Below are 14,834 nucleotides of genomic sequence, written 5' to 3' on the forward strand. Positions count from 1 at the left end.
GTGTTGTTGCTTTTAGCTCCATGAGGACTGCGATGCTTTCACTTCCTCTGGTACTGTTCGCTGCTGCTTGGATGGTTTTAACATCAGTATTAGTCAAAGTAAAGTAAAATATGTATTTTTTCATACAAAATGCTACAAAACAGATTTGAAGATAAATAAAAGATGATTAATTACTATAATGGCTGAAGTAATAAATAATTCTCCTCCATTAGGGACTTAAATATTTAATGAGGCTGAGGTGGGTGTGACTAAATGTTTGTTAAGGGTGTGTCAGTCTATGTCACTCCATATGTTGCTATTGTCAGGTTTAATTTCGGCAGGTAGCATCAGTATTAGGCAGAGATGGACAGATAAATCATGCAGCTCGATATAACAGCCAATATCAGCTTATTGCAGATGTGTGTGTGCATGTATGTGAAGCAATTAGAAACAAGAAATTCCAGTACACAAATGCAAAATTAGGCTTGAGGTAATTTGGTAATTTGGAAACAGTGCTACCATTAAAGTTTGTCTACCAGAGTTGATTTTTCAACTGCAATATATCTCAGGGATTTATTTTTAATTACTACTGGTTGGCATATGGTACTGGCTTCAAAAACCCAGAGTCAGTTGGGTTATTAATAACTGCACACCAATATCAACTTCATGTCTACTGAATATGAGGTTTGAGTCAGGAGACAATCATCTTAGATTAAAATAGTCAACACAAGCAAAGAAAAGCACAATTTGTCATTTTTACACTTGGTTTTCGTGTGGCTTGATCAGAGCCAGGCTAGCAGTAGCTTCATATTTAAGGATATGACAGTGGTATTTGGTATTTTTGTGTAACTCTTGGTAAGAAAACAAATACTTGTATTTCCCAGTATGTGCATTTTTGACATCGCATCACTGTAAACTCTCCTCTTTGTTTCTGGAATCTATTTCAAACTCAAAGAGCATCCATCAGATCTTTACTTTCCTCAGCGACGTTATGCTTCATGTATCACTCCTGCATCCTGTTGTTGCTTTTGTCTGGTAGAAGTCAGGGCTCCTGTGGTGACACATGGATGAAGAGGACCCGCCCTCCCTCTGTCAGTCTATAGGGGCGACAGCTGGGACCCGAGGCAGCCAGACTGCCCCGCCCTTTACTGCCAGCCAAACCACTGAACCATTCATCCCGATATGACAAGGTGGATGGGCCGTTATGTTCCTGTACACATGAACCAGTACAGATGATCATGCACATCAAAGACAAGGTTATTAGCTCACTAAAACAATATATTAATCAAGCACTAGTGTATTTATGTAACAGTTGTAAAGTTTTTGCTTCATATATGTGAATAAAGACAAATGTTTCATTGACATATTAAACTGGCTGCAGTATACCAAAATTAAACTAGCCTTTATCCAAATGTTTTAACATGTTAATCCTTCAGCACGGTAAAGAAAAGTGGTCATAACGCCCAAAAAGTTGATTCTCAAAAGCACTGAGATGAATCTATTCAGACTGATGCCACTCTTATATCTGTATGAAGCTGTGTGTGTCCCTGCACGACATTATGATGTCACACTGAGGTCGACCTTTGACCTTGTGGAGGTAAAATGTCATCACTTCATCATTTTATCCTGTGAGACATTTGTGCGACGTTTTGTCTTAATTAGTGTATGAAGGTCATCCTCGAGTCAAAGTGCCAAAAGTCTGTGACAAATTCAGCTTCCCGTGACACATCCAGGCACTAATGAGTGTGAGTGCAGTTTGTTTTTCGCTGCATTTTAATCTTCAATCAATTGTGCTTTTACTGAAGGTGAAGTGAGTGAAGTAAAAGTTGTCTGTTAGGACTACCAGCTCTACAAACGGGTTTAAACATGAGGCAGCTCATTCTATGAAGCGTCTGATAGCATTTTTTTTACGGCTGACAGAATGAGCTTTTTCAGCACATTTAGTTTAAGATGGTGCTTTTAAAATGATGATTCTTTATCCTTTGCTGTGATCATCATTTATCTCTCACCTCTGATATATGCAGACCCTGATCTGAGCCGGAAACAAAGATGGCCGACAGCTCCGTGACACATTGTTCTAATAAAATGTGTCTGATAAACAGTGTCAGTGTGTCAGTGAAGTGTTCACGTCGCCTGTATATTGATTCTGGTCTTTCTTTGTGAGATAAATGAGACATCTTTCACTGCAACATTCAGTCACCAACTTTATTTTTATCACATGAAAACACTGAGAAACAATCAGAAACAGCAGCTCTGCTGTATCCGAATACTTAAAACACACATTTAGCATTTTTAGCACATCAAATCTGAAATACTTGAACAAATGTTTTGGACTTGATTTTGAAAAGCTTCTATTTGTCAGCCACAGAATATTGAGTCGTCATTAAAAGGCACTTAACATGATGGCACTCTGACATTAATTCTGTCTATTAAGTATTAATTCTGCAAGTTAAAAGTGAAGGTCACAACAACTTTTACATACACGACACACACACTGGTGAAATGTGATGCCTGTTGAAGGTCTGAAACCAGGACAGAGTGACAGGAAACACGTGAACAGAGAGAAGTATCATCTGAACTGACATGGTTTTGATGTGGTCCTGAACAATAAGGCCAGCAGGGCACCCCTGAAATTTATCTTTACTTTAGGACATGTGTACCAGCTTTCAGACAAAACCGATTCTTGTTTCTTATTTTAAGGTAGCAGGTCTGTTTCAACGTGCTTCAACTTAAATGAACAAGACAACGAGTCTGCAGCCATGCTAGCAGCTCTGTGAGGCTGTGCTAACACACAGCAGAGCTTTAAGCTAAATGCTAACATCAGCATGCTAACGTGCTCGCAAAGCAATTTAGCAAGTAAGATGTTCACCAGGTTCACCTTCTTGGTTTAATGCATTAGCATGCTAACAGCTGCTAATTAGCAATAATCACGTATCAAGTACAGCTGAGGCTGGAGGGAATGTTATTGACCACCATGAGGTCAAAATTAAATTTCTGACCTCATGGTGGCGCTATGTGAAAAGTCAGGGGATCTCTGACGTCATGAGGATGCATCCTCCACAGACCACGAATGCCTGTGCCACATTTCATGCTAATCCATCAAATAGTTCTTATTTCAGTCTGGACCAACATGGTGAACCTTGTGTCATGCTGCTAGCGAGGCTAAAACGCTAGCAGTCTGCTCCAGAAGTTTAAAGACCTTCAACAAACATGACACAAACCTACACAATTCAGGACACACACAGTCTGAACACAATGCATGAGGCTGCTGCACAAAGTCAAAGCAAAAATACATCTCAACAGCCATGGAGGCTAAAGCTAATACCAATATGTCTATACTAAAAGCTGCTGCTGATTAATGATTAGGGCTGATAAATCGAGCAGTGAGCCATGTTCGCTTTCTATTTTCTATTTCACACTGTTCAAAAGAGATATATATAGAGTTATACATGACAATCAGCTATTTACACAGACGAGAAGTGTGGTTCAGGAACAAAAACTAGTTAGCATTTGGTCCTAAAAGAAAAAATAATCTGAGCTACATTACCGCTGGTTGTTAGTGGAGAGAATATTGAGAGAATAGATGAAGGAAAGAGCAGCTGGAGTCTTTATTAATCAAAGTTAGTGGTCAAACCTGCACACAGTCTCACACAGTCAGGCAGATACTGATTGTGGAAATACTTCTGAGTTTAGACTTTTTATGGGAAATAATATTATAGATTTAAAAAAAAAAAAAGTCCAAACAGGAAGAGCAGGTTGCTGGAGAGGGTGTAGGTTTGGTGTTAAGACTGGTAGAGACATGTTGTTAAAGTGTTTGTGTTCATGACCTCTCTAACAAACACACACCGCTCTATTTTATCTCTGTTCATGCATTTTTTCTTTTGACTTTCATTCACATTTTCTACATACTGTCTGACACTGAGATGAACATTTTACATAGCACAAAATACAAAACATTATATTACAAGCAAATACATAAACAGTTAACAGTGCTACTCTTACACTGTTTAACTCTATCACTCTATCTCTTTATTTATCTCATTTATTTAGCGCTAGCTAACCACTCCCATCATATGTTAGCCTGAGGGTAGCTAGCATAGTATTATCTTAGTAAAAGGTGTGTGTTGTGGATTTTAGCCAGCAAAAACTTGTCTCGTTTATTCATTTAACTCTTATTGTCCTCCTGATCTCGTACTATGGTTGAGGGAGGTGAGGGTGCAGGTGATTAGTCCTCTAAAGCTCTCTGGCTCTCTTCCACTGTGCATCATGCTGTATTTGCTAAGACACGCCCACTCTTGAGCGATCTGATCAAATCTGTAGGAAGAAAAGCCCACCCACATATTCTCTTCCACTCAGAAATATCACATTACTGAAGCTGAAGATGCTCTGACTTCACTAAGAGAAGCACATACCATCCTTCAAGATGGCTGCGATGCCATGAACACGCAAATTGGCATCATCACGTGACTTTTCGAGCAGACTTCAGCTACTTGCAGTACTTCACCCCTACCTGAGAAATGATATGTACATGCAAACTGCTTCAAACTCATCACTGTACTCACCGAGCTGCAGGCTGGTGTGTTGCTCATCTGTATCTCACTGCAGAGACAAGCCTGGCAGCTTAGACCTGGTGCTAGCAGACAGGAGCAGTAAATCCTGTGTGTTTTCTAAAAGTATCGGTAAGAACACTTCACTAGTACCTTGACTGTATAGGACATGTCTCAACCGCCCACATGCAGATCTACACTCTCAGTTGCTCGTGTCAATGCAGTGAAAGTTCGGTCAAGTAAGCTGACAAAACGATGCAGAGGAAACAGTGTGAAGTTCAATAGCAGGATAGAGGGGCTCAGTGAACTTTGTTTTGTAGGTATGGAGGTGGGTCCGACTGTCGGAGGAAACTCTGTAGAAGGACAGAGTCCCAGCCGGCCAATCCAGATACACCCCCACCCGACTGGAGCGCGAGCAGAGGGAAGATACACTGATGCTGTTGTTGCAGTGATTAACATAACTACCATCATCAGAGCAAATCAGACACCAAGACTTGTCGGTGCGCCCCAGCTTGCAATCATTCGCATCCCCTTTCCTGCTAATGGTTCTGTACGTTAACCCGATACTGAAGGGCTCCAACACCTCAAGCTCCCAGTAGCACCGCCCATTTAGACCCTGTTCACACAACACCTGTTGGCAGTGATCGAACCTTCCTTGGTGATCGGGATATGGCTGCTTCCTTTCGACCCAGGTCACCCTTTTTTTGTCACCAGAGAGAAGCAGGTTCTTGTGGGCTGTGTTGGGATCCAAAGTGAGCTCACAGGCATCTGGAGGTCAGAAAACACTTCACTTAGGGACCACAAGCTTGGAGAATGTAGCTTTTGGTCAGTACTGGCAGCACCAAGAACAACGTAGTTTTGACCAATCACTGCAGTCAGTGAGTGACAAAGGAAAAGTAATGTTTTCTGTTGAGTGCTTTCCCTCCAGGAAGAACTGCAGCATGCTAGCAAGCTTTATAACAAGATTTATGAATGCCTTAAGAGACAGAAATGTTTGGGTCACAGTGAATGCCTGGTGGGCCTATATCAGCAGAGGTTCTACCTTCATTGCTAATGGGCAATGTCAAATCATCATCAGCTAACGTCAGCTCATCACTTCAATTATGCCATTCAGATGGGATTTTAATTTTTTATGCTAATCTTGGCATAACATGTCCTCATTGCTGATTTCCCTGTGGTATGGCTGATGTCATTATCAGGCTGTTATTTATGTGGTTTATTACATCTTGATAGAATAATAGAACATAGAATAAAATAGTTACATTTACCAGTTACTTGAAAGAACTGGTTGCAGTTTATCATAGTGGTCACAACATTCAATAATTGTTCAGGATTTCCACAGATACTTACATTTCTTGAATCCTGGTTTGATCCGGTTAATTCCATCATGGTCAACACTGTGAAGGAAAACCAGAATGAAAACTTTCAAAGGACAACTAGAAGTGGCTGTAATTTATTGTTGTTATTTACTCTCTGATAGGACCTTGAACAGTATAGCTCTGGAGTGAAACTCTTATCTACAATCTAGTTTTAGGGTTGGCAGTACACTCCATCTCACTATAGTGGATCTATAGAGGTCCAGCAGCACTTCTCTCTCAGATCAGTGGAAATGTCAAAAATCGAGTACTCTAGAATTGTAATTACATGAGCTCGCTGAGCTTGTATTGGGGATCATCCTTCAGCTCAGACAGCAGCTTCTTTCCTGAGTCTCCTGGGTTGTTGTAGCTCAGGTCCAGCTTCACCAGACAAGAGGGGTTGGACTTTAGAGCCGAGGCCAGATGAGCACAGCCGCCCTCTGTGACCAAACAACCTGACAAACTGAGAAAACATAGTGTTTGCTTTGTTAGCATGCAGGTTCGAGTTGTATCTATAGAGAGCACCATCACTAGCTGTGAGTTTCGTGCATCCCTGAATGAATGTGGCTTCTCCAATACAAAAGAAGTGGGTGGTGAAAATGAGATTTCAGTTTGATGGTGTTAGGTGGAATCTGAAGCAGGAAGCATCACAGTGCAGCTCAGGATGAAGGAGCATCAATCAGAGGCCATGCAAAGAATGAACTCTGCCAAGGAACAGATAAAAGTCTAAAACGTGATTCAACCAAGCAGTCCAGTCCAGTTCAGTTCAGTTTGTTACACATTAGAATGGCTATTTTTGCATTTCCATTGTCAGAATTGTAGGTGGTGCCAATAGAACCAGTCCATTCTGTCATTACCCTTCGGTTGAGGTACCCTGCACACTGATCTGGGACTATGCGGTGAAGCTAGATATGCTGCAGTTTGTTGAATGGTCAGAGAGAGTTGGGACAAACAACCAGAGTCTAGCCATTGTCTGCTCGCTGATGTAGGATTTCCCTAAATTTTCTGTTTTTTTCTACAGCCTTTTGTCTGTCTTCCTGCAGCCTTTTGTCAAAGCTTGTCTCCTTGTTATAACAAACAATCACATACTGAGAAGAAAGTCTGTGATGATGAATGTGGGTGAAGCAGAAGAAAAGGTTAGCACAAAGCTATCAGTCTGGCAGTAAGTGTACAGTACAGGTTACAGTGTGTCAGTTAATCAGTGCTGCAGCTCTTCAAAACTAAGAAACGTCTCATTTGTTGTTTCTCAAATTCTTGAAACGTGACAAGGGTTAGTCCCAGGAGCAACCCCGCCTACATAGAAGAGTGGAAAAGCTAAACAGATCAAGGGCTTAGGTACTTTTCCGTGGGGTTACATAATGGTACAAAGGGTCCAAATTGTTTGGTGGAAACACTGCTTAATATGTACCTCAGTATCTCCAGTCTACAGCACTGACTCGACAGTCCATCGCAGAGCAGCTTTACTCCAGAGTCTTTCAGGTCATTGTTGCTCAGATCCAGGTCTCTTAGAGGTAAGTAGGGGAACTTGAGACCAAAGGCCAGGTGTTTAACCCACTCTTCAGTCACTTTGCAGTCTGCTAGTCTAGGAGTGGATAACATGATACAACATGATAAAGAAAAAGGTGTGACTTTAGCTATGCAGTACATAAAACATGTTTCAAGGATGTAAAGTCCATCTGGGACTTGGAGGACCTGTCCCCTTCACTTTTCCTATCAGCTAACATTACAGGTTGACCTAACAACCTAAATGGAGCTTCTTGGGAATGTATGTAGCATGAGATGAAGATCAACATACAACTCTCAGGAGTGAAATACAGCAACCTGATCATTTTACTCATTACAGGGAAAGTCAACTTACATGGCCTTTCTGCTGCACCTCACAGCTGGTATCAGCCTCCTTCTGCCTTCCTCTGATGTGTTGTAACTCTTCAAGTCCAACACATCCAGATCATTCTTCGACACCTGCAACATGTAAGCCAGAGCAGAGCAGTGCAGGGGAGTCAGGTCTGTTTTCAAATGATGTGTTGATTTGAGATATTCCTCAATCTCATCTTTGACTTTGTGATCTCTCATCTCGACCATGGCCTGGAAGAGGTTCATGCTACTGTCTGGAGACAGGGCCTTTCTGCGGATGGCTTTCAGGTGGGTCAAGATTTTCTTGTCGGTATCCTGGCTTGGGTCCGGCGATGTAAGCAGACCCTGAAGGACTCTCCGGTTGGGTTCAACCATGAGGCCAAGGAGGAATCGCAGGAAGAAGTCCAGGTGGCCGTGCTTCTTCTCTAACACTTTGTCAACTGTCACCTTCACAAGATCAAGCAAAGTATGGTCCTTCAACTTCAGGCTGAGGAAGTGACCAAGCGCTGTTATATTCTTGTTCGTGAAACAGTCATAGACAAAAAGAGCTGCAAAGAACTCCTGAATGGTCAGGTGCAAAAAGAAGAAGATCTTTTTCTGTTGAAAGAGTTTTTCCTCCTTAAGAACTGTGGTACAAAATCCAGAGTAGATGGTTGCCTCTTTTATGTCAATGCCACATTTTTCAAGGTCTCCCTCGTAGAAAATTAGGTTGTTCTTCTCCAGGTGAACAAATGCAAGCTTCCCAAGTTTCAGAAGAAACTCTCTGTGTGTCTTCAGAAGTCCCTCAGTTTCACTCTCATACTTCCTGTTTCTGCGTTTTGTCTGGGCAAACAGGAAATGCGCCATCATCTCTGTTAGAGTTTGAGGGATTTCAGCTTTCTCGTCTCCCCCAAAGAACTCCTGGAATAATACAGCAGAAATCCAGCAGAAGATCGGGATCTGGCACATGATGTCGAGACTCGGTGAAGAGCGAATGTGTGAAATGATCCTGTCAGCAAGGCTCAAGTCGTGACTAAATCGCTTTCTGAAGTACTCCTCTTTTTGTTGGTCATTGAACCCTCTTATCTCCGTCACCATGTCAACAAACTTTGCAGGGATCTGACTGGCTGCTGCTGGACGGGATGTTATCCAAAGGTTCGCGTTAGGAAGAAGGACACCCTGGATTAGGTTTGCGAGGAGACTGCCCACAGATGTCACTTTGCTAACAGATGTTACTGACTTGTTCTGGAAGTCCAGTTGAAGTCTGCTTTCATCCAGGCCATCCAGGATCACCATGACCCTGGCTTTGACCAAATCCTCTGGGTCTTTCACACACTCAACTGCAGGGTGAAATTCAGTCAGGAGCTTGTGCAAGCTTTTGTTATCTGTACTTAAATTCACCTCCCGGAAAGCAAGAAGGAAAATGAAATCGATATCCTGGTTTGCTCTCTCCTCTGCCCAGTCAAGGATGAATTTCTGCACGGCAAATGATTTTCCAATGCCTGCGACGCCCTTTGTCAGGACTGTTCTGTGGGGTTTCTCCTGGCCAGGCACAGGTTTGAAGACGTCACTGAGGTTGACTAATTGCTCAGAATATTGTTGTTCCAAGTTGTGCTTTGTGTGTCTGAATGCATGTTCTTCATAAGGCCCTTCACTCTCTCCAGTGATGACGACGAGTTTTGAGTAGATTTGGTTCAGGGAGCTCTCTTGGTCGCCATTACCTTCATATGTCAAAGTAAATTTCTTTTGCATGGCTTCTTTCAGATTCTTCTTTGCTTTCCAAAGGGGGATGTACCCTGAAATGATCAAATGCATGCTTGGTAAAAACCATTTTAGCTAGGTCACGCAATAAATCACAAGCAATAGTTAATCTACTACTAGCATTAGTTGTAGTAGCAGTAACAGTGGTGTAAAAGGTATTTTTGAAATACGTATATAAACTCACCGTCTTCCTCAGTATCACTCTGGTGTTCAGATTTTTGTTTCTTTCCACACTTGGCGCAGGGGTACTCTGCTGGTGAATCATACTGGTCCCAGTCTGAGCTGACACACTGTTTGCATGACCAGTGTCCACAGACGAAATGGACTGGGTCCCTCAAAACCTCCATACACACTGAACAACTGGATGGCTCCCCAGTCAGCTCGCTGCAGGGTGATCAACCAATGACACATTAGTCCTGAGATGTGGATGAGTTATGGTGATACCATGTTCTCTGAGTCTGATTTCTACGAGGCAGCCTCGTCTGACGTTCATCTGAACAACACTATCAGCTTCACAATGTCTGCCCTGTGGCAAATACAATAAAAAAACAATAAAACATGTAAAACAGCGACTAAAACAGTAAATTCAAACGTAGTACTTTATAAAGTTTGCAACATTACACTGCATAAGATATGAAGGCATCGCTTTAATCCATCTGACATGCTGCTGTTTCAGGAGACGCACAACTATGAACCGCACTCACAAATGGTTCCACCTGTATCCTAACAAATGTTTGAAGAACTAACCTTCACATGCTTTTAGATGCAAGATATTTTGTTCAAACGTTACATGAGGTTACTTTTGTGTCTGAAAAGTCATCTACTCATACACGGACGCATCACTCTTCATAGAAACAACACTGGGCACTGTGAACTCACCGTTGAACCAAAGACAGAAATCTATTATGTTTAACCTCAGTCAGTAACCATTTCAACATCAGCAACCACGAACGCATCTATGACCTACAAATATGAGCATATTAATTAGTAAAATAATAATATTACGGTTTTGACTTGTCAGCACCAAAGGCCATTGGCTGGAACATGGATGCATCACTCTTCATCGAGACAAGGCTGGGACTCGAGGACTCATCTCCACTGGTCTGGGAACTATTAAGAGAAGAGATTGATCCATTCAAAAAGGTCCAGAAACTAACACATATATGCAAGTTACTGCGACGGTGCAACACACTTTTGCAGGACTTTCACTGAATGTTACAGGCCTAAAAAACTTTTTACAGGCTGTTTTCCCGGTGTTCATGACATTACAGCTGCCCATTTATGACAGGCTGCAACCCCTGAATTCGTTCTGTCTGTGATGCGTCTAATCGCTGCCGTTCTGGACAATGTGTGCAATTCCAACGCCCACGTTCCAGAAGCGTCTCTCAGCTCTGCTCTGCAAAAAATGCAGGCCAAGTTTAATTTTGATGGATGACGCATCAATCTGCACAGAGCCAATAGAGCGAGGCAGGAAGTCAGACACAGGAACTGTGTAGAGAACCTGGGAAATTTTCAAAATAAAACACCCTTTGCAGACTCCTCATCATACATCAATAATAAACACAATTAAAACGAACAAAAAAAGAAACCATTTAACTATGAAGCCTACTTGTCCGTGGTAGAAACACAAACATCAAGGAAAAATGACCAAATCAGCAAAATCTGAGCAAGTTGCCAAAATTAGGCAGGCAAGGCACTCTGCTTCTGAAACGCTGCTGGTAGCGTTTGCAGCCGCGTTGAGAACGGAACAAAAACGCATTGCATTCGGACGTCAATTTATTTATTAATAGTGAACAAAATGTATGATTACGGTTTTGACTTGTCAGCACCAAAGGCCATTGGCTGGAACATGGATGCATCACTCTTCATCGAGACACGGCTGGGACTCGAGGACTCATCTTCACTCGTCTTTGAACTATTAAGAGAAGAGATTGATCCATTCAAAAAGGTCCAGAAACTAAGATACATACATAACGTACTGCGTCAGTGCAACGCACCAGTCGTAGCAAACTTTTGGACGACTTTGACTGAATGTTACAGGCCTAAAAAACTTTTTACAGTGTTTTTCGGGTGTTCATAACATCACAGCTGCCCATTTATGAAAGGCTGTAACCCCTGTTACATTCAACCGGATGCATTCCGTCCACCTTATGTCTGTGTCAGACAAAGGAACGTTGCAGCGAACCTGGGAAATTTTCAAAATAAAACACCCTGTGCGGTTCCTGATCATACATCAATAATGAACACAATTAAAACGGACAAAAAAGAAACCATTTACCTATGATGCCTACGTGTCCATGGTAGAAACACAAACATCAAGGAAAAATGACCAAATCAGCTAAATCTGAGCAATTTGCCAAAATTAGGCAGGCAGAGCGCTCTGCTTTTAAAACGCTCCCAGTGGCGTTCGCAGCGGCGTGGGGGATGGAACAAAAATGCATTGCAGATGTAACATCATGGAGACGCGCCAGGAGGAATCTCTGTGCTACATAACCTCATCGGCTCACTGCAGGAGCTGATTGGCCATTCGGACGTCAATTTATTTATTAATAGTGAACAAAATGTATGATTACGGTTTTGACTTGTCAGCACCAAAGGCCATTGGCTGGAACATGGATGCATCACTCTTCATCGAGACACGGCTGGGACTCGAGGACTCATCTTCACTGGTCTGTGAACTATTAAGAGAAGAGATTGATCCATTCAAAAAGGTCAAGAAACTAAGATATATACATAAGTGACTGCGTCAGTGCAAAGCACTGCTCGTAGCAAACTTTTGTATGACTTTCACTGAATGTAACAGGCCTAAAAAACTTTTTACAGTGTGTTTTTCCGGTGTTCATGACCTCACAGCTGCCCCATGACAGAATGATAGCTTGATCCTGATATGTTGATCTTATTCATATTTTCTGCTGATGGATTGTGTGACTGAATAAAGAAATTCTACTTCTCCAGGTTAAGTTTTTCCTTTATTATTCATAGAAGTGATTTAGACGAGGAGTGATTCTTTGTGTGCAAAATATATCTGAGGCCAGTGTGAACCTAGAACAGGAGGTTTTGAGATAGAGGCCTGGCATGGGAGACATCTTGGAGCCTTTGACTTAAGATAAGACAGGTTGGCGTCAGGGATAAGGGTGTCTCTCTAGATGTGCCCTTGCAAACAGGTTGCTGGGCCGGTGGCGTTGGATTCTCGAAGATGACCAAGCAGAGGAGAGAGAGCGCCCGACGGCAACGAGGAGGAGCCAACGACTGTTTCAGCATTTCCTCATTCTCTGACTATAAAATACTGGGTCAGGGAGAGGTCGTGTGTCAGACTTCATGAACTGACCCAACTCTGTTGTGGATCAGGGAAAGGTTAAGTCCAGACCCAGAGCTCTGTAACCTTGCACATTCTATTGATGTTAGAATAAAACTGATTTTTTGGGACTCAACATCTTCTCCTATTGCTTCATTAAAAGAACCCAGAGGACCAGAGATTTTAGAGACTGTCCTCGACACCTGTTATGATAGGTGGTTACCTTACCTGAATGACGGCAAAGAAGACCTGCGTCGCTTCATGTTGCTCTTCTACCGCTGCAGGTGAAACACAAATATCAGAAACCAAAACGCTTCTCAAGAAGTTCGTAAAGAGCGAACGTCAGCATGTATCACTTCTTAAATCAGTTTATTTGATAATTTTCCACCTGCTTATTGTTCATTCTGGCTCATTTTAGGTGCATTATGAACAATATGTCACAACTACACGTCACTCATCATACGAATCTACACGTGACTGACCAAGAATGAGCCTCACAGTTAACACATCTGTTCTGTTCGACATTGTGTACAAACTGGATTTGCACCCTGTAGATATTTTATATTTACACTCTGTACAGGCTTTGTGTTGTACTTTGTAATGGAACTACTTCACAACAAATTCCCCTTGTAAATAAACAGTTTTTATTTATTATTTCAAAATAAATAAACTTCTATCTTATCTTAGTGGAGATAAGATAGACGTAACATCTGTCTGTCTGCAGGAGACATTCATTTGTCCAAAGAGAAAAAGTGGTCAAGAACTTAATATCACCCAAAACTGGAAGTTCTGTAAAATTATCAAGTGTTTTTACATAAATAATAATCTGCAAACAGAGCTGTCAAAGAGACGCAGTGGAGTTAAGAGCAGTACAATGTTCCTCTCTGAACTGCAGTGGAGTAGAAGTGTAAGAAAGGATAAAACGGACATAAATAAATGTACTCAGTTTCCTCCACTGAATACTTCTGAAGCATATTTGGAACATACTGTATAATATAATCATAATTACATGCAATATAATTATTTTAATGTCAAATAATAGACTGGCTGCTGTTGAAATTACTTTTTTATATGTTTCTCATTTTGGAAAAAACTGCGTCACTGGAAAGCAGTCTGCGCATGCGTGGAGACGCTTCTCATGTTTACAAACAGTGTGAGAATTAAAGACGCGTTTTGACGGACAGCAGGTTTCAGGTTCCTGCATGAAGTCTGAAATCCGTCCGGCCGCGCTGCCCCTCCCGCACTCAAACGTCGCTTCCTGGCTTCGTTTTTAACCTTCAGCTGTTTTGTGCCTCATGTTTGCGCTCAATTATCTGCTGCGCACTTCTGCAACCCCCAAAAATACACAAAAGCAGAAAAACACACGGATCAGCTGGTCCGACCTCACACCAGGAAACACACACACACACGCGCGCACACACACACTCATGAACAGCTGCTGAACTCTTACCTGAAAGATGTTCGTCTCCTTGTTAATGTTGGACCTCAGGTGTGCTGTCCGTGCGGCTCAGGTATCAAAGACAGCAGTTGAGGGCTGGAAAGTCCCGCGCTGCTGAAGTTACTTTCTGTTTCACTTCTGCTCAGCTCCTCCTGCCTCCCCAGAACAGATCGGGACACCCCCGCCTCCAGACTGAGAGAAACAGCGTCCTGGATGGTGTCAGCTGTTTTATTCTCCCTCACACAGCTCTTCATGATTATGACTGATTACAACCCCTCAGGTGATGTACCTGATCCTGCTGCATTATCATGGCTGCAGGATCAGGTCCGGCCCACTGAACACATTCTAAAGTCACCAGAGGCAGCAGACCATGGCTCTTTGAGAGGAGCCGGTTCTTGGTGAGCCGTTCCTTTCAAAGAGCCGTTCAAAAAACTGGCTCCTTTGGCTCATTTTTATATTTATTAAGTTTTAAGAAGGCAGTCTGGCCTTAACTCGTTTTATCTTGGAAATAATCACTGGGAGGAGTGAATTTAAATATCCCTCCAATATGAGTTTGAATTATTCTGAAATATTGATGATATCGTTATTTGACATGTGTGGATTAGATTTTAAAGTCTGATCTGGAT

The 14,834-nt window shown here is 42.1% G+C and overlaps 1 protein-coding gene across 2 annotated transcripts; it reads right to left on the reverse strand.

The window, feature by feature from the left end:
* Positions 1–2,175: 2,175 nt before the first annotated feature.
* LOC121626923 (NLR family CARD domain-containing protein 3-like) lies at positions 2,176–14,418 on the reverse strand. 2 transcript variants are annotated; one of them, XM_041965672.1, is made up of 11 exons: positions 14,221–14,418; positions 12,999–13,048; positions 12,049–12,153; positions 11,286–11,390; positions 10,481–10,585; positions 9,660–9,859; positions 7,740–9,510; positions 7,290–7,463; positions 6,171–6,344; positions 5,877–5,923; positions 2,176–5,294 (listed from the first exon to the last, which is right to left on the reverse strand). In XM_041965672.1, the coding sequence occupies exons 2-11, from the start codon at positions 13,031–13,033 to the stop codon at positions 4,762–4,764; spliced, it is 3,249 nt and encodes a 1,082-aa protein (XP_041821606.1). In that variant the 5' UTR covers positions 13,034–13,048; positions 14,221–14,418; the 3' UTR covers positions 2,176–4,761. The 2 variants fall into 2 exon arrangements, with proteins under 2 accessions (XP_041821606.1, XP_041821608.1); XM_041965674.1 differs by lacking the exons at positions 10,481–10,585; positions 11,286–11,390.
* Positions 14,419–14,834: the final 416 nt, after the last annotated feature.

Source organism: Chelmon rostratus, chromosome 23 (genome assembly GCF_017976325.1).
Source record: "Chelmon rostratus isolate fCheRos1 chromosome 23, fCheRos1.pri, whole genome shotgun sequence".
Lineage (NCBI taxonomy): Eukaryota > Metazoa > Chordata > Actinopteri > Chaetodontiformes > Chaetodontidae > Chelmon > Chelmon rostratus.

Coding starts and splice junctions, on each gene's coding strand:
- LOC121626923 (XM_041965672.1), bottom strand. CDS start 13,033: ATGAAGCGACGCAGGTCTTCTTTGCCGTCATTCAG. Junction 11,391..12,048: donor GGTGCTGACAAGTCAAAACC/GTAATCATACAT, acceptor TTCTCTTAATAG/TTCAAAGACGAGTGAAGATG. Junction 7,464..7,739: donor AGGTGCAGCAGAAAGGCCAT/GTAAGTTGACTT, acceptor ATCCACTCCTAG/ACTAGCAGACTGCAAAGTGA.